We start from the raw sequence: 24,302 nt of genomic DNA on the forward strand, positions 1-24,302 counted from the left end.
AACGGTACCTTACTTTCACGTGGGTATCAGATGCCTGAATTCCTACAGGTAATAATGGAAAAAAAGAGTGTACTCCATCAAGATACATATCAGAAAATTTTGTTAATTTTGAAGTAAGCTGATACAGAAGCAGGGAGGGGAAAACATAGAACATAGTGATGTATTATAAATAGTGAAGTTTAACTAAAAAGACAAAACATCAGGTTATGTGAGTACTTTAAAGTCATCTACCAGGTGACAGTTTGTTGTTCAAATAAGGATTGGAATGATTTGAAATAGTGAAACTGAAGTCTGTGGATAGTTGTTTTGTATTTATCAGTCAGGTGTAGACTGTAGCATTAAAGCGTTGTAGAACAGTCTTTTGCAAGTGTCAAAGGAAGGTTGGGTATGGAGAATATAGTTACTTAGAATACAATATGGCTGGAGAGCTGATGTTTCTACCTCTACAGAACTGACTTTGTCATGTTGAGTGACTGAACAGAGCTCTTAGTCCTCCTTTTGGGTCCTGTTTTTTATAAATAAGCAAATTTTAATGCAGCAGGGTTTTCTAGTACTGTTTACCAATCTGTAACACAGTAAGTCAAAAAGCACAATACTGGCTACAAATAATGCAGCACCCTCTCCTGTACCACACAGAGGGTAATGACACCTCTGAGGACTAAGCAGGGCTGACCTTGCTTAGCCTGTGATATTTGATATCATCACAGCCAGAGCAACAAGAACACACTAAAATACAGTACATACAAGGAAATTTTCACAAGTGACAGAATAGTTAAAAGAATGGGAATGTTAAAGAATGGGCTTGCATATGTGATAGTGAACATCCAGAGGAGTAAAGGTGTTGAAGCATACAATCAGCTCAGGGCAAGGGGAGAATTAAGTCCACAGAACCTGCAGTTGCAACTGCTGTTAAAGAATAAATCTGGCCAACAGTGGCTATTTGCAAGTAGTAGTGTACTTATTGTGCTAGCACTGGTGTACACTAACCACTAGCATACTTACTAATCGTTAATATATTTCTAGTTGAAAAAATAATTAATAAACTATAGTTGGACTCAGAATTTCATAATTTCTCCCGCAGAGGCATGTGTGTGCCTGTTTGTTTACTCCCCCCCCCCCCCCCCATGTGATCCTGAGCGAGAACTGAGACATGATGGCTACAGTCACACCTAATCTGAAGTGGCAAAGCAAGGACAAATGAATTTATTTCACAGTTGCTTAAGGCTTTATATAGCTCTGAGTTATCAAAAATACAGTGAAAATCATCTTTAAAATAGTTAAGCTGATTGCAGTTTTCTAAATGAAACACTCAAACTAAACAGGGAGATGGGGGAAGGAATGTGGAGGGCGCTGCAATTGGTCACCTTGGTTAAATAGCATGATTGATCCCATCAGCAGACGCTATTCCGTTTCTTCAAATGCTAAAAGCTAATTAAACACTTGGGTTCTGCAAACTGAAGTGTATTTGGCCACACAAATGTGGATCACATCGGGGGACACCTGCAGCTACAAAGTGCATGTACCAAGCAAGTAAATCCCTACAGTATGTATGCCAAGATACTGCAATTCTCAACGCCAGCACCTCAGTGATACAAAGAGGTGAAGCAAAGGCTGAAGAAGTGGATTGCAGAAGACTTCCTTTTTAAATTGTAGAGGACTGGGAGAAAGATGGGCACCCAGGCAGCTGCACAGTTAGGTGCCTCGCTTTCAAGGATTAGCATGCTGTTAACCCTTATTAAAAGCTGCAGTACTGCTAGGGTTAATTCCTGAGCAGTCAGAAGGTCTGTTGGGAGACAGCCAAGAGGCAGTCAAGCTGCTGGTGGCCTCGGCTCTTAGAGCTGGCATGTTTTAACCATCTCCAGAGTGCTGAGGACAGAAAGCTCTCTGAGACGCTGTTTACCTGAGTCTCCCTTTACCAAGATGACAGAAAGCTCTCTGAGACGCTGTTTACCTGAGTCTCCCTTTACCAAGATGACCGAGGGGTGGGAAGAGGAGAGCATCACAGTTCGTGTAACTGCTGGTAACTGTATGGTAACTCTCTTACACATAGCTGTGTAAGAGAGCTCTACCAGAGCTCTACTGTGAACTGTGTGAGAGCTCTACCAGAAGCTATCATGAGACAGAGACACGAGCTGTATGCACGGAGTTCACATGGTACTGGCCCATCAGGACAAGGGACCTTGAGAGAGGGAGGTTTGGGGGAAGTGGGCTTCAGGGCTCTACCTGGAAATGGTGGGTTTAATTTTTATTCAAACCGTGTCTGCTATTAATGCTTTTTAAAAAACCGAGAATTTTCAAAATGGAAAAAAAAAAAAAAGTAGAAATATTCTAGGCTGTTAGGTGTGCCTGGAAGTTCAGTAGATGTAAAAGGCATATTCATTGGTGCCCACTAAAGATAAAAGGCTGAAAAGAGAGGGAAGGAAGGGTCTGCTAGACCATATTGTCAGGAAAAGGAAGTGAGTCTTTTCTTGTGTAACTATTACATTAATTTAAAAACATAGTTTGGTGGTGATGTGAAATGTAAGTTGCCTGATCATCAGTGGGGAAAACAACATAGCAGAAATCAAACTGGAACGATTTTGTCTCAGAAAGTGAAAAAAAAGCAGTTAAAAGCAGCAGATATTTTAGATTAAATTCTGACTCTTTAGATTGATAATCTAAAGGTGGAAGGCAATTTGGGCGAGAAAGAGAATAAAACAAGAGCTATAAGACCTTTAGAAAACATGTCAAGAAAGATTAAAGGAATGGGGTTGGTTTAGTGTAAAAAAATGGAAGACTGATTAGGATGACATAACCATATTTCAACACAAAAAAGTTGCTACACCAAGGCAAGTGATTAATCATTGTATCTTCAAGCAATAGTCTGTTCCAGCTTTAGAGCATAATGGAAGAATGGCTGTACTGGGTCAAACTGAAAGTTCATTTAGCCTGTTACCTGGCTTTTGACAATGATCAAAAATTCATGCCTAGATAAAAACATAAGATTATAAAACACACAAAGTAATACTTACCCCAGGTATGCTCAACCTTCAACAATTTTTAGCTCTGAGAATGCCTAAGTGAAGATGATTTCTATGTATTTAATAGTCTTAAATAGTCTTCGTGTTCAAGAACTCAGCTACTCGTTCCTTCAACTCCTGTAAACTTTGAGCAGTGACAGTACTGTGTGACAAGTTCTTTGACTTAATGACACACTGTCTGAAGAACCATGGGTTTTTTGTTTGTTGTGAACTTCCACTTGCTAGCTTAATTTTATCCTCTCCAATTCTTTTCCTGAAAGAGACATTAACTCATCAATCCCCATTCATGCTCTCTATACCACTCAGGTCTTTCCATAACATAAGGGGTTGTACCACAGGCATTTGAGACTTGTACACTTTTGCCATTTTATCTGTTAGATGTCATCAAGGTTTGTCAAAACAAAGATGTAGGTCTGAGCATGCATTATGATTCACTTCTCAGTATCTTGGGAAGAGGGTATTTCCTCTTAGCCACATTTATTTTTCAAATCTGTCTCCTTTTGCAGTTGTTTGCCATAGTGAGTCACCTGCAGGATGCACCTATCTTCTGCACAAGATCAAGAGTTCGAGAGAAGTTTGTGTGTCACGCTTCTAAAGTACTAAATATCCAGCTGAATAGAACCTTGCTAAGTCCTGTTTATTCACAGATGTGATCATTTGATTCACGGATGATCTTTTCAGTTCTCTGGCCAGTGAACAAAAGAGTTTAAAAACTTGAGAATATGATACATAGGTTGCTCAGTTTACTGTGATAGTTGTTCATTAGTTTCAACTTAAAATAATGAGATTCCTTTGGCAGCTAAAATGTGCCACCTTTACATGTGAAATTTCAATCCATTTTTCTGATAGGCATTTCTACTGAAATCCACTACCAACATGCTATGTTTGATTAGAATAGCTCATGTAGTCTTTCTAATTCATCCATTAGCAATTTTCCGAGGAAGTTATTAAGGTATAAATAGGTAAGATTTCCAACAGTGAGATGAGAAATGAAGAAGCTTAACAACAACAAAACCCTTGCCAAGCAAACATTCATGCTACCTCCCACCTGAGAACCAAGAGCTGTTGCTCCCAAAGGGATGACAAGTCAGAATCCAGTGTGGTAACACAGGGACCCTGGTGGGCAGGGCCCCGTCCCACCATCCCTGCGTGAGGGAGCAGGGCAGGCCTGGAGACAGCAGCCAGGGTCAGCCAGGAGTCCAGATTACCAGACAAGTCCATAGTGAGGAGGAAAAGCCTGTGGCTCTGGGTGCAGACCAGCAGGTCCATGGCCAGACACAGGCATGGATGCAGTAGGAACTGTAGCTCGAGTGGGGACAAAGTACTAGAGCCTCTGATCAGGAGCAGCTCCCCAGGAAGGGGACAGCCCTGACTACAGCCTCCCCCCTGAGCTGTCTGAAGAGCTCTTCCCAAGGTCACCAGCTGCAACGGACTGTCTTTGAGCTCAGGGAGCCAAACCCACAAGACAAGGGAGGATGTGCTTAGGGCCTCGATACCTGGCTCTGATGGAAAGTATGCCCTGGAGCGGAAGGAGCTACAGCAATGTCATATTTGAAATATGCTAGAGATCACCCCTGGAAAAATATTTTGCTAGCAGATGCAAGGAGCTGTGGTTTTCTCATCCCCCTTCAATCCCCATCCACCAAACTGAATGCAGTAGGCAATCTGGCCATAATTTGTACTTCCTCTCTCCTTTTTTAAAATCATATTTGCACTATAGTCAACCACTATGCTGAAGGTTACTGTAAAGCATCAGCTGAATGAAGACCATGTACTTGCATAATGAACGCTTTTGCCTACAAATACAGGTAGCTGTCCAGAAATAATCTAGAACAGGGAGAATGTATTGCCTTTAGTTCAAATATTCTTTCTAGTCTGCCTTGCAGTCAAACACAGTGTTTTCTCCTGAACTATTTCTACTGATTCATTATTAACTTACTTTGTATTGCAATGTTAAAGTGAAACATGTTTCTTTAACTCTCTGTAAATGAACTACCTTTGTGGCAGCATTTTTAGATGGGTCTTTTGATGCCTTTTTAATGGTACATTAAAACTTAATGAATGCTGAGCAACAGTAGAATCCCTATGGAAGCACATATGGTATCTACATGAATACTGAATGAATGCATAATGATTAGTAAAATTTCTGTGATTTCCACATGAATCAACAGTGATGAGCCACTTAGTGTTACACTCAATTACATCATGTTTAATTTATGTAGCATTGTTTGGACATTATGTTTAAAATGTCTTTAGTAAATCATTGAGACTCTAATTGAGCCTCAATTTCGGTGACAAATTGCACTGTAAACATTAAATTCAGTTTTTTACACAACAATTAATTTATGTTGAAGCCTGCTTGCAAAGGGTCAACAATTTGATATATTCTCACTATTACTCCCTGAAAAATGGAATCCTAGTATGAAAACAAATTGCAGTACCTGTTAAATTATTTCTGTTCCCTTAGTTATGTAGCAGCCGGACACTGGAAAAGCATTAATTCCCTGAACTCTGGAAACAATGGCAATACCTCAACTGCTCTATAGGACTGCTGCCAAGCAGTTCAGAAGACCTTTTCAGGTAAAAGTACCTTGTCCACATCATATGAGTTCTCCACAATGCCTGCCTCACTACCGTGTCACACCACCTCTCATGTATTTGGGAGGCCCTTCTAGCACATCCATGACTCACTTGCAGTGCATATATAGCACAGCAAGGTGGACCAAGAGCTTTTGAAGCGTGACCATGCCACTGGTCTGCCAGAGGTAGCCAAAGAGGCGGTGAGGGAACCTACACCAAATGCAGACACTGTCTTTCAGCTGGTCTCCCATCCTGTGCAGGACCAGGAAGCAAACACTTATTCCCATGGTGTTGATTACCTAACAGCCTGTGCAGAGGAATATAATCTTGCCTCACTTCCAAAGTGTTACAAAAGCATGAGGACCAACTACCTCACTTCATCTCTCCTGTTCTACCTTGTAACACAATGAACATGGGCAGTTGGTTGCATAGGCCCTGGGGTGAAGGCTCTGTAAAAGGCTGCCAGTGGCAAGAGGACTGTCTGTACCTGTAGCCCTCCACTGAAGTCTTCCACAGTAACTGCTGCAGCAGCAGAATTTGGAGTGAAAGAGGGCAGAGACTTATCAGAGGATGCTATGCTAGACTCCATCTTTCCAGACTGGCTCCACATGAAGACTAGAGATATGCATATATCTGATCACAGTGAAAAATAATACAAGTAAATACACTTTGTAAGGGAAAACTGGAAATAAAATACACATACTTCAAACCTGCCTAGGAACAGTAAACTTCTGCTTGGCTTTCACTTTTTCCTGTCAGGTACTTCTAGCAGATAAGCTTCTGACACACTGTTTCAGTGGGTGTCTGCTTGAGCTGGTTTTGGAGACGTTCCAAGGCAGGTCTGTAAAGATTCATTCATGGGATAAGGCTGGGGTTGCCTATTTTACTCAATATCAGCTCAGTTAAAGAGCCATCTGAACTTGTCTGACTTTTGGCAGAGATGATACCCTCTTCCACTACTCCAGAAGGGATCTTGCACTCTCTATTCTCTCAAGTCGGTCCTTCTCACTGGTAGTTCAGGCCAGCAAAGCCTTATCAAGAGTCTTTTTGACATTAATATTCTTCCTCAAATAGCTGTAAGCTTGAGAGGTCTTGGCTTAGGGGAGTTTTTAGTTCAGAGAGGTTGTCTAGTCTAGCTGTCTCAACAAGAAGGACTAGGGGGAAAGAGAACTGGGTTTGGAGACAAAATCCTATTAGCTATTTACAAACAAATCCATCAACATATTTTTATCTTCTGCAAATTTCCTGCGTTAGCTTCTAGCACTGGGCACTGCATCCAGTTACTTTGGTTTATAGAGGATTTACCATCTGTGAGTATACCAAGCTATCATTTTAATTTGCTGTTCTTTTTGATCTACTGTGAGATTACCTGATAACTGGAAGGCATCTAACAAGCAGCTGACCAACAACTTTTTTAAAAGACCTATAGACAAAGAACTTGATAATGATCATAACAATAGCTGCTCTCATTTCTCTGGATTGCTGAAAAATGCAAATTCAGACCTTTAATAATTGCAGCTCAGGCTTTCATTTCTGACAGCAAAGTGAGAGAGAAAAAAAATCTTTCCATCCTAAGACGCTGTAAAAGAGGCTATCAGCTTCTTTTTTTTAATTATAATTCACTTCATTCTTGTTAGAAGAATTTAATAAATGAAGTATAAGAGAGAAAAGACACTTATGGAGAACCTTTTCATTTTGCTTTAAAAAGTCCTTTTTTGGTTTATGTTGATCATTTTAATGATTCTGTTCTCATGATTCAGGAATTCTACGCTGTGTTAATTTAATTCAGCTTTAATTTGAATTCAATAAAATATTGGCTAGCTTGCTGGCTATGATGATAAAACACATGTACTGCTTAAGCAGAAAGTGTTTGAAATATATAAAATAATCTGAAATACACTTCTCTTCAATGTATGCCTAATAGATTTTAGTGATGTAATTATTTCTAATTTGTTATGTAGCTATATATTTTTAGAGCCTGCTGTGTAAGAATATTTTTTAAAATCAGATGTAATGAGGTTATTATACCACTATAGCCTTTGGAATAACACCAATATAAGAAACAGTACAAGAAAATAATCGAATGTATGCCTTGAGCTACATGATGACTTGTGTTGGGTCTGTGTGGCAGGGATTTGTGTAGTCGGGGAGGGGCTGCAGGGGCGGCTCCTGTGAGAAGCTGCTAGAAGCTTCCCCGGCTCCAACTCGGACCCGCCTCTGGCCAAGGCCGAGCCCATCAGCGATGGTGGTGCCGCCTCTGTGATATAGCGTATTTAAGAAGGGGAAAGACGGCTGAAAAACCCGCAGCAGAGAGAGGAGTGGGATGCGAGAGAAACAGCCATGCACACACCAAGGTCAGTGACGAAGGAGAGGGAGGAGGTGCGCCGGAGCAGAGATTCCCCTGCAGCCCGTGGAGGACCCCACGCTGCAGCAGGTGGCTGGGCCCGGAGAAGGCCGTGACTCTCTGGGAGAGCCCATGCTGGAGCAGTTCGTGAGGACTGCAGCCCGTGGAAAGGACTCGTGTTGGAGAAACTCATGGAGGGCTGACCCCTGTGAAAGGGACCCCATGCTGGAACAGGGGAAGAGTGTGAGGAGTCCTCCCCCCGAGGAGGAAGAAGCAGCAGAAACGATGTGTGATGAACTGACCGAAACCTCCGTTCCCCATCCCTCTGCGCCACTGGGGGGGAGGAGGTAGAGGAATCGGGAGCAAAGCTGAGCCCGGGAAGAAGGGAGGGGTGGGGGGAAGGTGTGTTTTTAAGATATGGTTCTATTTCTCATTATCCTACTCTGATTTGATTGGTAACAAATTAAATTGGTTTATTTTTCCCCGAGTCGAGTCTGTTTTGCCTGTGTCATGGTTTAACCCCAGCTGACGGTAACTGGTGAGTGATCCCTCCCTGTCCTTGTCTCGACTCACAAGCCTCTCGTTCTGTTTTCTCCTCCCCATCCCGCCGGGGGGAGGAGTGAGCGAGCGGATGCGTGGTGCTTTGTTGCCGGCTGGGCCTAAACCACAACATGACTGTACAGACTTCACGGCAAATTAGATTTCCTTGACTAGTGTTGTGGTTACAGTGATATAATTCATGTTTCATAACTCTGAAGAAATAATGAAGACATTGTAACCAGAAATGTGTCAATTTGAATAAATTTATTATGAATTGCTTTGGTTCTAAAAGCTCCCAATATGTTATAATAGAAGCCTACGTTCTTGCTTGAGAGCCAGCCAAACTCTTTGTAGAAAATGGAACGGGGTTTTAACGTCTTAACAAATCACTTAGTGGTAGATTTTCCCTTCACATAAACAAAAGGAGAAATGTTCTGAGGGGACTGTGCTAATAAAAGAGATTGGAATATACCTTTCTTTTAAAGCCACTTTGAAAGTAGAATGTTTGGAAACCTTGTATTTAGAGGGTGGCCTCTTACCCCCCATGGAAACTCAAAACATTGTTAAAACTGTACATCTACTTTTGCCTGAATCCAAGTTGCAATGAAGCAAAACTTAGCCCGTGCAACAATTAACTCTCTTCACCCATTGCTGAACTGCAATTACATTTGGACTGAATGCAATATTCAACGGGCTACCTCCAGCTACAGTGCAAAGTAACTTCTATAACTAAAACCATGTAGGCTGGTGGAATGTAAATTGGAATTTAGTTAAGGCACCATCTAACACTTGCACAAAGTACAACTTATCAGTTAGGAAGTTTCATGTATCACCTTCAGTAACACATTCTGGCCTTAATATGATTTCTTGGTCAGAGGCTTGGTATTGGCTCTGAGGCCATGGCTTGACAACATGCTAAAATGGGCTTGAAGCCTTTAAGAGTTGCCACAGGAAGAATCATCCTCAAACTCACTTTGTTAGTTCAAATTTGTTAAGAGATTTTCAATGGGTTGAATTTTTACCAGTAGGCTTTTTGCCAGATCAGATATTGTCTGTCCTCCCACAGCCTGCATAAAGTCAACACAGAAACATAAAGCTGCTACAGATTCTTTATCATGTGCTGTGGCTAATTTGATAGGAATGTGACTGTGTGCTTATTCCTTCTGTGGAATGGGTATGTCATCTTGACTGCTCCAGTAGCACAGAAATCCAGTCATGAGAAAGAATACCAACTTTTGTGTCTTGTGTGGATTTATAAAAACCTGGACTTTATGAAAAGGGAACGTATTAGTCCAGTAGTTCTTCCTGGATGATAGGATGAAAGTTCAAGTGGTTTAGAAGTCTGAAAACTGCATTGCTATTGTTTTATAAAATAAGTTCAAAGAATGTAAAAGAAAACGTGTATTGCTTTCTCATATTTGAATTCTCAGACAAGTGCAATGGATTGAGCTAAATTTATGGAACTGACAGAGAACACTGAAGGCTGAATTTAAATGGTTGAGTAGCTATAACAATTTTCCTAATTTTAGATGTGATCTCAGTTTGTACTCCTGCTTCCCAAATGCTTCAGATACATTAGATGTTAAATTTCTTTGAAGTCAGGTGCAAATTATTTATGAACTTGTTCAGTAGCCAGCATTTTTCTCATTTCCTCTCCCACCCCAAGGGAAATTTTGTAAGACTTTTTGACTTTTAAGTAGAATTTACAGGGCCACTATGTGTAACACAATTGTCTGGAATTATCTTGTATGTCATTATTCATGTATTGTGTAATGTCTCCTCCATAAATACACGAAAGTGAACTAGAAGGTTGCTTACTTTCAGTGTTATGAAATTGTTCTATTTGTCATGGTAAAATTACAACTATTAGAAAAAAATCACTTTTTAAATGAAGTTGAGTAGCTACTAAACAACTCCAGAGCACAGCTTCAGTAAACATGAAATCAAAGGAAAAGGTACTTTTTTCTCCAGCTCAAAGGAAAATCACCTTTTGGACCAGATTTAAAGCTAACTTATTGTCAGGAGTACTGAAGTATTAATACATTTTACCTTTTTTATTTTTAGAAACAAGAAACCTTCATTATAGTTACAAAGAAGGACGGCCTGATTGTTAGAGTACTAATTTTGGACTCAGAGTTTGCATTCCTTACTCAGCCACAAATTCCATTAGATCTTGAGAAAATCACTTAGCAAATTAATTGCATTGTCTAATTTTCAACAGCTAACTGAGATGCTTAAGTCAGAAGACAGTTCTCCCTAGGTCTCCCATGTAGTCAGAGGAAACTAAAAGTTATTCTGAGATGGCTGTCAGCACTAAAACCCCATGTGTTTTTTAGTTGACCTCTGGAGTCTTCTGTTTCTCTTAATGGAAGTGCTACGCCTCTATGTTAAATGGCCAGCCTAACTTGCTATAGTGTCTAAAGTGAGGTACTCTGAATACCCACTTAGGGTTAATTTTGAAACTTGTTCAGGCACATAAAGATGCAAACATTTACTCATCCGTATAAAGGGAATAAATGCATTAAAATGTTAGGTGCACTGATGTTGTGATAATTAGGTTCATAATAAGTGCTGAGATTGTTGTTGTTAGATAGGGTTCCTGAATTACAGACATTTGCATTAATAACCTTTTAATATAATAACTTCTAAGTAGTCAGCACAATGCTTTTAAAACATGAACGGTAGGTTGGTTTTTCAGTTTATTGAATACCTCAATCCTTGAATGTAGATTTCTTGGAAAAACTCTTGAGACAGAGCAAATGCCCCTTCTCTGTGCAAACCTTGTGGGATTAATTCATTCCAAAGAGTACTAAATGTCCTACCAGGTGATGTATTAAAATGGTGGCAGATATGTTATCATACAGTGGCACTACCTTAGGAATTCCAGCTGGCCAGATAAGAATTTGTTTTACTTTCTGCTATTTGGGAGGAACGTAATGACTCCATCATTAAGGTTCATCAGAGCTTTCCATTTCAGAGCCCATTTTCAAGGCATTCTAAATTGCACATGCACAGGTAGATTGATTTGGAAATTGCTTTGCTCAATCAGGGCTGGTGCAAATTTGGGGGTGCAAATCTGGGCTAAGTTATTCTAGTGATTTTGGAAGAGAAAAATTCCTCCTCCCCTCACACATATGCAGATATGCATACAGTCACATTTTAAATTTCTTACTATTCCCATGAGTTAGAGAAAAATCTCCTTAGAACTAATGAAAGCTTCCAAAGCCCAATTTCACAATGCAATGTGTCTGAAGTTAGTAGACTTTCATTTTGTTTCCTAAAGTCATGGAAAGTCTATTGTGAGCTGCGTGTTACAGAAGCAGAAAAGAACCAGTATGAGTGAAATTCAGGCACCTAAATACAAGTGTCTAGTGCCATATTTAATGTCCAAGGATATCTGAAACATCCACACTGGGCTCACACATGTGACACAGGATGAACAGGAAACCCATGCCTTCTTAGGGCATGGTAGAATAGGTATCTAAATTGGTATTAGATGCCTGCATTTAGGCAAACAAATCTCTACACATCAATTTTTCAAAATACAAAAGTCATTTCATCTTTCAATTTCATGTATCAGCCTTGTTCTCTGATAACAAAGGTGGAATGCTGCCTGCTGTGAGTCTGACCAGGTATGTTGTTTCTTTTTGCCCAAAATAACTCTACATCTCCCTTGCTCTTTGCATATATCTGGAGACTCTTACTGTGCTTTGTCTGGTACTATTGCTTCAGTGTCCTTGGCAGCAGCTCAGAAATGGCTGACTTATGAGTGGTGTGGCTGTTTGTGAAAAGTCATTTTAGCTCTACATTTCTTGTTGGTTTGTTTTTGTTGTTTTTTTTTTTTTTTTTAATGCTTGTATTTTGTTTCCCACTTTACAAAATGTCTAGTGTTAAAGGATCTTGAATCTGATTTCCCAACAACTCACATCACGGAAACTGAACTTCTATGTGCTCGATAAACACAAGGAGTACCAGATAGCATAGTCACCTGCACCCTTCCCTCCATAATAATTACATGTTTGTGTGCAGTATTCTGAAGGTATATAAGGTCAGAAATTATGTTCTTTGTGTAAGGTGGAGTTCCAGAAAAAGGGCTGTAAAAAATATCAGCAGTACTCTGCTGTGGTGAAACATCGCTTGTTTAATTTATCTAAATATTCTATCACTTATGTGATGTTTAAAGTCATCCACTCTTCACAGTAGTTATTTCAGGGAACTAATAAAGGATGAATTCTCACAACTATTTACAAGGGATTAATAAGAACAGAGAAATGTATTAAAAGAAAAATGTTTCTTCCATTACAATACTATAATTACAAATGTTTGGCACTGCTAAATCAGTTTGTCAATTCACTTCCACAAATCACTGCAGCAGTATGTTATGCGGTTCATTCATCCATAACTACCAAGAAGATTACATCTAGTCCAGTAGATTTAGAGCCATTATACGAAGACCTAGCCACTGTAATCCATACATATGTAATATTCACCCTAACTATTACAGTTCTCTCTAGGAAGGAACTTTATGCCTTATAGAAGTTCAAGGTTGGCCAGTGCAGATCGCATCACCTAATGCAGTGTTTATTATAGACGCTGCTGAATGATTGATTACATGCAGCCTTACTGCGAGGGAGCAGAAGCCAGTACGTCACGTCATCTGACCTGCATCTCACAAGCCCTACATGCCACCCAGTCAACCCTATGCTGACCCTAATTATTTGGTTTTAGCTACAACAACCTTTCAGAAATCATAAGCTCTTGATTTGATTTGATTGATTTGAAGGGTATCATTCTTATTCTCAAAACCCTGCACAGAATTTAATTCTGTTCTTGTGTTACAGTTCAAGGCAAAATTCCAGCAGGGAGATGTTCTGGGCTGAGGACAAAGCTGTCACAAGGAATCACAGAACTTGCTATTGAAATAGCAAACACTGTTGTGAAAGCTAGCAATAAAATCCATCCCTCTACTCAAGTTTCTTAGGAAACTACACTAAAGTAGTCATGCTTTTCAATAGGTAAAAAATCCCAAGCCCAAACCAAACAACAGAAAACACAGTGCAAATCTGCTTCTTGATAGTAAGTGCAGAAAAGGAAAATTAAGTCAGGGGAAACACCAGAGTATTACCATGCTGTGGTTTGTGTAAGTGCACACAGAGGGAGTTTCAGATTAGGCTGAAAAGCAGCTTCTGGAAACGACTAAGACTGGCGGTACTGATTTAATCCCTTGGAACCTTTTCCTTATCTGCAAATAAAGATACAAATTTTAACAGTAATTCTAAATGTAACATTCAATGTGAGCTATAATAATGGGCAAGACTCCTCACAAAACATTCAACCACAAATAATTTTCAGAGAGATATGCACTACTGCCAGGAAGTTAGCTAGTGATATCTCTGCTTGTGCTCATTGGATAACTTTGGCTCTCATGAAGTACTGCCCAAACAGATGGGCCAGTTTTCAAAGTTAAAAATGGGCTTTTGAAATGCTCAAGAAGGAGCAAGGATGCACAGCTCGTTGTGTCAGGACCATAATATGTGTTCGACATATTCTAAGTACATTGAGATAATAAATACACATAAATTACAAATTATATCTTTACTGGACAAATCACTTTGTTTTTTTCCTAAAGGTGATCCTCTGTATCATTACATTTGATGCAATTTATTTTGAGGTGCTTGTAGAGAAAACATTGTATTGGGAGACAAGACTTAGGCCTTGTTATAGCCTTGCACTGGAAAAACTAGCTACTTCTGTGGCTTCAATCTAGTACTTCAGTAGAGATCATTCTTTTCTCTGCTACTGCGGCTATGACAGAAGATGGTGTAAAGGTATGATATTAGTTCTCTTAGTGTAACCATCTTTAAGAAATTATAGTGAAGCTTTTTATGGTGAAGCCATAATACATATAAAACCACATTGAAAATATCTTGACAAAAGCAAGGGGGGATGTGTGGAAGGGTGGAATAAAAAAATCCAACAAAAACCCTCTACAGTTTTCAGAGATAATCACAGATAGTTTGGATTTTTTAAACCTTCACTTTGTCAGTAATAACTGTGAAAGTTTACTCTACTTAAAGGCATAATTTTGTCACATTAATCAAGTGCCGTGGTTCTAAATAGCACACAGGCTTTTGAGAACTGGAGCTTGATTTTCTGGAAGTGGGGTGCATACTGAATAGCTTGAATCCATTGGGGTTTTTCTCAATATATATTTTTAATTTTACTTGATAAACACCTGGACCTGATCAGGGCTAACAAAGATTAAATTAAAAGAGAAAACAAAACTACTGAGTTGAGGATTGAAGAATGCCCAGAAATTTAGTTTTAGGGAAATGTGAAGTCTTAGAACAAGGACTGTGCTGCAGAAGCATAGCAAGTATCAAAAAACAGACTAGGCAGCTTAGGTGTATTTATGATAAAAAGGAAGCCGAGTCACACAGCTCAAAAAATATTTTAGTGTCCGGACTTAGCAGAAATCTGCTAGCCTTTTAATATCAACACTATTAATTGTCCAGAGATTACTTGTTCAAAGAAAGAGTTATAAAAGGTTACACTTGAACAGAGTCTAGGTCAAATGCTCTCAGATATCTTCAGCCAAGCTCAGGCAATCTTTTTTATCCTTACAGTTGTTTGCAAGGAAAGACAGTAAGTCAGGAGAAACTTTAGTTTCACATTCTCACCCACGCAATGTTTCCAATGCTACACTGGAACAATCACGTAGGTCTTTCTGTGCCTCAGTTTTCCAATGACTGTATTTTTCTCATACAATGCTATTCCCACAGAAAGCACTGAAGCATCAGGACAGACTGAGAAGCAGAAAAAACATTTTTTTTAAGTCAATTTGTTTAAATTACTACATTCAAGTGAAATTATAATAGCATTACATTTTTCATTGAGCTTTCCAACAAGTGGCATTTTTGCTGTCATGACTCATTAGAATCCTAGCAAAGTTATTTTGAAACATAAAGGTATTTAATTTATTTGCTAATATTCCTTCTAATTGTGTTTTTTATTTGCCTACCATTTTAAAACAATTACATGACTAAGCCAAAGACACAAAAATGTACGATGTATGTCAGGTTGCAGCTATGTAACAAGTTGCACAGACTGGGTGAAAAGTCAAAACATATTTTCTTTTCCTGGCTGAACTTTTTAAATGCTGATTAATATCAGCATACAATTGCCACTTGAAGGTTTTTATCTCTTCCCGACCTCAGTTTTCTACCTAGAGTACCTACACCAGTTGTCCTTCTTTCCATTCTTTTGAAGACAGTGAGGTTTAACATGCCACATTTATGCCAGTGAATCAATTAGGCAAAAAACAGTGGTCTGATCTGTGCGGTTGTGTAAAAAGATAGCTGTTTGCAATCCATGAGCAAATCCAGTCAATCATCTGACACTGTAAAATTCCAGGTATGTTTGCAAGTCTCTGTATATAAGAATTGTTAATTAACTTGGACTTGCACTTCTGCTGTCAGCATAACAGGGAATAAGCTGTTCAGAGGACAAGAAATCCTTCGTTTCATTGAAAATAAAAGTCCTGCAAAATCATCTGTGACTCAGCTGAAATGAAAACTGTGTGTATTGCTTCTACAGTCAGAAAAATCTTTCTCCATAATTGAAATTTTGGCTTGTGTGCGATGATTTCTTTGGTGGGTTCAGGAAAGCAGCAAAGGACACGTCCCAAAACATTCTGTATTTTCACCCATCTGACATCTCAGTTACTGCCCCTCAGCATGCCCAAGTACAGTCAAAAGGTTTCTACATACAGCTGTTTTTACCAGGGGCTGGGCTTTAATTATTTGACTTTCTGTCAAATTGACTTACACAATTTTACCCACTATGCTTGGTGCCGTCGAACTGTTCTTCATACAGCGAGTGGGTATTTTTATTCTGCAATAGGATGGAACACTGATAAGGATGGCCATGGAATTGCCACACAGGATTTTGTGTATGTAAAGCAGGGCAGGAGCTGGCTTCCTCAGTGACAGTCTGCTGTGGAAGAGCCCAAGGCATGAGGAAAAACCTTGTCACTTTCCACTCCCGTCGGAGCTGTGGCTGAACGTCGGGTCCTGGGCCCAGCTGGGAACTCAGACTCCCCCCGAGCTGCTTGTTTGGCACAGAGCTAACGGGTCTGTCCCGCGGCCTCGTTCATTCCTTATGTCTCCAGGGCATAACCACAAATTCCCGACCTCACAGAGGGATGGCGCAGCCCAGCTCACGATTCCTCAGGCGCTGACACAAGTGCGAGGCCCGTCCGGCCGTGCGCGGCTGCGCACCCCCGCGCGAGGGGCCGGCCCTGCCCGGGGCAGGCGGTTACCGGCCAGGCCCGGGGCAGCGCAGCGCTACCCCTCCGCTCAGGCGAAGGGGCCGAGGCACACGGCGGGCAGCGCCCGGTGCCCACTGGCCGCACGCCGCCTCCTGAGGAGACAAACGGCGGCGCCCCCTCCCCGCAGCCGCCCCGACCCCCCGCGTCAGGCCCGGCCCGACGCCCCGAGCGGGCCGGGTGACACCGCGGCCTCGGGTCCGCGCACCTGCCGGGGCCCGCCTCGCTCTGCCGCCAGGGAGCGGAGCGCACGACTCCCCCCCCGCCCCGGCGTGGCGGAGGCAGCCGAGAGGGCACGGCTCGGCCCCCGCCCGCCCCGCGCTGCCTCCCCGTCGCAGCGCGGAGCCGGCGGCCGCCCGCCCCCGCCGCCGCCCGCGCACGTGTGTGCCGGGGAAGGCGTTCGGTGCCGCTCGCCGCCCGGGCGGCGCTTCCCCCCCCGCTCCCCGTCGCCTCCCCCTTCCTCCGCAGCGGGAGCGGAGAGCAGCCTCCGGCCGACGCGCCCGGCAGCGGCGGGGCCGGTCGCCGGCGTGCCTCCCGCGCGGGCGGCCGCCCAGCCAGGACGTCGCCGCCGCTGATGGCCGCCCCGCTGCCCGGTGTGCCGCGCGGCGCCAGGCGGGCGGCGGAGCCCGCGGGCGGCGGCGCTGGCGGCGCGGCCGGCTCCCCCTGCCCGCTCCCCCGGCCCCCGGGGGAGAGCCGCCGCCCTCGCCCCCGACAGGTAAGGCCAGAGCCCGGCGGGCGCCACCAGCCCTGCCCGCTCCCTCGAGGGCCCGCCTGCTGCCGTCTAGGGGCTGGCAGGCGTCCTGCGCGCGGGAGCGCGGGGCTGGCGGGGCCTGAGGGTGCGAGTGCCCTGCGGCTTGGTAGCGGCGGTTTGGGGAGGGGGCGAAGCCCGGGAGCGGAGCGGCCCGGCCCGGGACCGGCCCGCTCCTCCCTGGAACCTAAAAGTTGCGTCCCGGCTCTGCAGACACTTCCCTCCGCTGCGGATGCGTCTCCCCCGTCCGTGTCGTGTCCCCCCCCCCGCCCCCCCCCTTTTTTTTTGTTTTGTTTTAGAGGCTTCCCAGTTTGAGGTGAAAAGAGACGACGTTGCCGAGCCTGCCTTGTCAAACTGAGCCGAGCCGCTACTTTCTCCTTGCAGTGTCTTTCTTATAATGTTCGTGAGATAAACTGCTTCACCGTTAGCGATGCCGCTGTAGTTGCTGTCAGTGATGTGCACCCTGTTGGTTACCTCTCCGGCTGTTCTTAAAGGCATTGGTCCCTATTCTTAGTAAAGGAAACTGTGAGCTAGGTTTTTCGTGGAGCGTCTGATCAGTTTTAGTAGACTGAAATTTACAAAATCTTAAAATACTGCATACAGGATTTTTCACTCCTTCTTAATGCGAAATATCACTTTAAAGGAATGTCTGGTGAGGATTTCCAGAAAGTAAAGCATCTTCATTCTGCATCGTTACCTTACTGTGATGGTTTTCCCCACTTTGTACCAATTAGTATGTGAAATCTGGAATGATAATAATGAAGGTAATAAAGTTAAATATTAAGCTTGGAGCCATCAACTCACACATGTAGAAAAATCTGATTATGTGTTGGCAGACTCAAATACTTGAGGTGCTTTGGGTGCTGCTTTCCAAATGAAATCAAGTATACAAAGTGCTGTTTGATCTTTTATGTGAGAAAACCGTGCACTGTAATGTACACAGCAGTCCAAACAACCACATTATTAATGCGATGCTTTAAACTAGTGGATAACTGAGCTCTTCAGCAAGTACAGTAGTGATTATCTTCACTACTCTTGCAAATGCTGCTTGATGATACTTCTGACACAATCAGATTTAAGTAGCCAGCAACTACTGAGACATTTGTTTTATGATGGAGCTATGGAGATTCAAATACAGAAGTAATTGAAAACAGAAATGAGTGCTTTGCACTGTTTTGTCAGTCACTTTGACTCCTGATTCTGGTGAAAAAAGTTTCCATTTGTTTAAAATACAGTTGTGATGGACTCAGGAAGTATTACTGAGAAGTTACATGCATCCACTGTTGTAACATGTGTACATAGGGAATGGCATGAACACAGGGACAACAAAATATTTACTAATGTCCTTAGGAGCCAATATAAATATATCTGTGCTCTTACTCTGCAAAGACTTACACACATTCAAACAACTTTATATGCAGAGCTGAATACTTGGATTGCTTTCAAGTAGTGTTAAGCACTGTATGTTAATAGATTCAGCCTACTGATTAAAAAAATAACTGCACAAAAAAGCTAATTGCTGCAGCCAGGAAGTATTGTGGTATTAGTGCCTCAATATTTCATGCGTTGTGGTTGGATATTGCAATTTTAACAGCAGTTGTTACAATTATCGCTTGATATTATGTATTTTGTTGAAATAGGAGAAAAAAGAAAGATGACAATATTTTGGAGATCCCATCAATTCCAAATCCTTTTCCTGAGCTGTGTTGCTCTCCGTTTGCATCAGTTTTGTCAGCCAGTCTGTTGCCCAAGGCAACTTCAAGAAAAAAGCAGGTAAGATTTATAAATTATTATTTGAGAAATTCTAAATTGGTTTCATGAAAGCTTGAGGAAAAGCTGAGTTACCTATGAAGTTATTTTTCTAATAAAGGTGTTCCATGTTTCTGTAATTCGGTGAAATTTTCTCTGTAGGTCATTGATGATTGTAGAAAATGAGGTTTCGGAATCTGTGACTAAAGACGTGACTGTTCTTTCACAGAGTCTACATATGACTGTGCAAGATTTTCGGGTAAAGCGGAACCAGGGGCAGGCAGGCAGTACTTTATGTCCTTAAATAAGAAGTTAATTTCTTTCTTCCCTTCCTCCCCACTTCCAGTTACTGTCATCAGTGCTATAGCACGGGGGGTTTTAACAGTCACTGAACAGCTGCTTTTGTCTGAAGGTCTAATTTTGCTAGGATAATTGAATAAAACTGAAATTGATGGGGAAGGAGCAAATGCTGTGTACATGGCTATATTTTATATGCATGTGTGTTTATCTGTGTATGGCTGATGTTACTGTATTTCCGTAAATACCTTAAACTGTAAGCCAAGGGAACTTCGGAGGTGGCAGACAGACCTGGCAGTGCTCTGTCTTAGTACTGTTCACACGGTTGTTATCCTGAGCAGGGGTAGAGGTTAAAGAGGAAGAGTTTCCAATTAATGGAGATTACTGGTGTCGAAGATCTGTTTCAGTCTTTGAAAGCTTACCCGTCTCATTTCTCTTTTCTTTTCTTGAGACTGGAAAGAGTTCTGACAAGGAACACCTGTGGGATGAAGGGTACTGCCTCCTTCGCATTCTCTTTTTTGGTGGTCTGCAGGATCCCTGGCTTAACAGTTTCAGGGGTGATATTGGAGGTGTAAGAACTTACACTGCTGCTGCTTATTCAGTTTTCAGATTTGCATGAAGAAATTGTCTGGAAGTTGAAGTTTCTTGTAGTTGTAACTGTGCTGAAGCTGACCAGCTATGGCTGTTTCTGTGTACCTGCCAGAGAACTTTGCTAGTAAAGTCTTGGCCGGCACCTTAAGGAGGAACCTTCTCCCCTCTTCTCCAGTGAAAAACGTGTTTGTGTCTGGGAAACTGCACTGATTCTATCTTGCCATGTTTCGCATGTTCTCTAAAAATAGCTATGGTGTCTTTCTGGACTGCTTTTATTGCTTTTAGTTCTTTCCTACAACAGCAATACTAATCTGAAGCATTTCTGGTCAATGTGTATCTGAACGCTGCTAATGCAGTGGGGTAAAATTTTGCCAGTTTCGTGCTTGAGCAAGGTGGAAGCATTGACTGTCTCTGCAGAGGCAGAAAAAACACTGAATTGGTAACATCTTTCAGAACATAAGGACTAGAAGTCACATTTTAAAAAATTAGTTTAAATTAGTCATGTTGCTGGTTTAAATTGCACTCATTGTGGTAATCTTTGTGCTTGCAACTGGAAAGTAGATTTCCCAAGCACGATTTAACACACAAAGGTCAACTATCTGCTTTTGTGGGCTGTCATGTTTAAAATTACTGACTGGCTTGATCAGTGAAGCCAGCTAAGTGTTAGCTTCAGTCTCTCAGAAGCTGAAGTTCATAGCTTCACTGATTTCACTTCTGTTTCTTCATAAAGGCTCTTGTCATACCTTTTGTGACAATTTCTGCTCACAGTCCTCCCGTTTCTCCTGGTTTTCCATTTAAGAACATAGTGCTCTCTCTGGTAAAAGCAGGATCAAGAACAACTGGTTTACTGACAGAAGTGAGCTAAAATAATAATAGTGTCTATGGAGGGCCTGATCCATTTTCCAGTTACCAGAAAAATTGAGAGGAGTCTTCCTGTTATCTTCTGGAGGCATTTTAAAAAGACCATGGTTTCTGTCAAAAAGCCTTTCACCTAGGTATCTGTTTATGGCCACTGCAGGAGAAATGGTACTGGGCTAAGTAGACCTTTTGTCAGACTTGACATGACTGTTCTTATGTTCTTCATCTACAGTTATTAAAGGTTAAGGCCAAATGGCAACTGTTGAGTTAAACTTTTATCTTTGAAATTCAGGTTATAAAATTACTTAGGTTTAAAAAGGAGAGAGAGGGAATGCTAAGCAGGTGGGCAAAGAGGAGAAGTGAACTGGCTGTGACTTTGACTTCCCACAGTTGGCTGTGGAGGCTGTGCTTGGAAATGTCGTGTTTCCACCCTGTGTTCTTATTTTGCCAACTTTGTAACAGCTCTGTCTGCAAATACCTAATCCATATACAAAAATGTCATTGAATATAGCCCCCAAGGTCATGAATATTACTGTTACAGTTTGATAGTTTCCCTACTCTTAAAAGAAACCAGCTACACTTAAGCACTTTTTTTTTGGTATAGTGTTGACAGCTCCCAGAATTTTTTCTGTTGCCTCTCTGATGATCTACATATGTTTTCAGTGATTCTTGTTTTAGATTGCTTTCTTTCTGATTTAGTTTCTTTTTTTCTGCTGTGTTTTTAATTTCAGGCATAATAAAGAAAAATTACAGAGTGAATTTCTACTTATGTCTAGTAGGTAACTATTATCAAAATAGGTGTTTCTAAAAGAAAAAAAAAAAAGGAAGTTATGCCTCTTCTGTCTTGTTTTTCTCTCCAGAAAAGATATTCTAGTTCCAGGGAAAAAAGAAGTTGTCACAAGTATCTACTCTCTTATTCATAGCACTTGTGACATCTGAAATCTTTCCTCTTCTGAATAGATTATTAACATTATTTTGAATTCTTGTTTTTCTAAGCTGAAGTTCTTACTGTCTTCTGATGATCTTTTATTATAAGCCTCTCAAAACAATGAACAAGCTGCTTGAACAGCATGTCTGTTTGTGGGGTTGACTTACTGGAAATAAGTTTATAAAAGTGAATTGGTAAAAGCCACATAGCAGAATAGTGAGTTGCCTCTGTGCTTGGGAAGTAGGGCATCTGTGTGTCTGAACGTTATTCGGTCTGCCTCATCAACACAGCTGTCCATCTCCTTTCCCCCCTGCAGTTTGGAAGAGTTTTGTGTTTATATCCTCACAGACTCATAATCGTGACACGTTAACAGTAATTAGAACAAACTTTCTTTAAGAGGCAACCTTGACTATTTTTTTCTCTTTTAATTTAAAAAATGAAGGGAGGGGGAACGATGGGGATCAAAATAAGGAGTAAAAGTATAGAGTCAGTATAGTGACAAATTTTATTATCCTAGAGGGAGGACTGGGAGCTGGGAGAATGGAAAGAACAGGCCTGCATTGAGCTGCTGAGAACATGCAAACTTGTGCCTCAGGTGACCTGTTCTCAGTGGAGCATTTCATGGAGGTGACCCTGTGGAGCTGATGTTACGGTATCACAGCTGTGTTTGGGAAGGTGGAATTTTGAGACATTTCACAAGTGGGAGTGGGATGATGTATTTAACATCCTCATCCTCAAGGGAATAATATGGAGGCGAAATCAACAGCTGAACGTATGGATGGCAGGACCACTTTGTGGATTGCGTAATCCGTTCTGTAAGAAATGATCAAGTTTAGTATCCTTGGAAGAAATGTAGGAGGGAGCTGGGTGCTTTTGGCATGAATAATGTTATATTTATATGTGTTCAGATAAACTGAATTTTATACTTCAGGGTGGAAGACTTTTATCTGAAAAGGCCAAAAAAACCAACTCTCCCCTCATGTCCAACACAGCATAGTCAACTAGGTGCATGGTGGGAAATGTTGACTTCCTCTGAGGAATCCATCATTTGCTGTTATTAGGTGGAGTTTGTGAACTCGTGTGGAAAATCTAATTGTGTCTTGGAGTCTGTGTTCTCTAAGAAGTGACAAGGAACTGAAAATATAAAACATTTTGTACTTTTGTCTCTAATTATCAAAACGGGTATTAGTAGGGAAAAATGTTAACTGTAAGAAAACATGTTCTGTTCTTTAGTATACTTTTGGTTTTCTTTGGTCAAATTAACTAAAAAGAGGTTACTATAGTTTTATGAAAGCTTAGTTTTTAAGTCTTTCTGAAAACAAAACCTGAATCATTTGCACTGGAGTGACAGTTCTTGCCCTACTCAAGGATAAGCCAAAAAGTGTTTCATCACAAAAGTAGTTCAAGGCAATTAGTGCCTTGTTTCTTTAAATTAAATTAGAAGTGCAAAAATAAAACTCAAGTAAATCTCAAGGTGAAGAACACTCACATCTTTGGAATTTTATCTTGCCTCTTTTGTCTTTCTTGATGTTCTAAACAAGTAGATATTTTTACCATTTGGAATCCAAATATACTCCCACAATGTTCTTTCCAGGAAATTAATTGTATAAAGAGACCTCAAATACACATATGATTGTAGTGGAACGTCACGTCTCTTTTTGCATTAACAAAGATTTTCATGTGAAGCTCTTTGGCAAAGAAGACCTGGGAGGAACTTATGACAAAGAGCAGATGTTTCTTTGAATGTGTGCTATTCTAAGTTTATGAATAATATTGAGCATTGACACTTGTAATTGGAGTACCATTTATTTTTTTTACAGCTGTAGTTCAGGGTCTTCTAGTGTACCCACCTGAAACCTCATTCTTCAAAATTTTGCATATAATTCTATTAGCAGACATAAATGGCTAAGTATCTGGTACTTAGACTTTTTCATGACAGATTTTTTGGCTGAAATACCCGTTTTCTCTTGACTTTTAAACAACGCAAAAATGAAAGGATTTTTTATTGAAGTGTAATAATTCATGAATTTCCAAGCAATTTCCAAGGGTTGAACTAGCTTTTCCAACCAAAAGATGCATTAGTTAAATTTACTCTGTAATTCCAGTCCGTCTGTTTCTTGCCAGATTTCTTTCCAGGTTGGAGAGCATTGCATATAGCCTCCTTTATCAGTTCTCAATCTTTTTTCCTTCCAGCTCCTAAACACATATCTGTTTTTCCCATGTCTTCCCCTTAAATTACACAAAAAAGACTTGTTTGAAAAGCTTGAAAGGTAGAAGGGAAGGGAAAAAGTCTTTCCAACCAGTTTACAGATTAACAGAAA

The 24,302-nt window shown here is 41.2% G+C and overlaps 1 protein-coding gene across 1 annotated transcript in view; it reads left to right on the forward strand.

Annotated features, from left to right (window-relative positions):
* The first annotated feature begins 17,923 nt into the window (after positions 1 to 17,923).
* GRB14 (growth factor receptor bound protein 14) overlaps positions 17,924 to 24,302 on the forward strand; it is a 67,333-nt gene continuing 60,954 nt past the window's right edge. Inside the window, exons 1-2 of the mRNA XM_050900415.1 lie at positions 17,924 to 17,957; positions 19,199 to 19,331. Of these exons, the coding sequence (XP_050756372.1) occupies positions 17,956 to 17,957; positions 19,199 to 19,331 (135 nt within the window). The 5' untranslated portion in view covers positions 17,924 to 17,955. The remainder of the gene's footprint in view (positions 17,958 to 19,198; positions 19,332 to 24,302) is intronic.

Source organism: Gymnogyps californianus, chromosome 7 (assembly GCF_018139145.2).
Source record: "Gymnogyps californianus isolate 813 chromosome 7, ASM1813914v2, whole genome shotgun sequence".
Classification (NCBI taxonomy): Eukaryota; Metazoa; Chordata; class Aves; order Accipitriformes; family Cathartidae; genus Gymnogyps; species Gymnogyps californianus.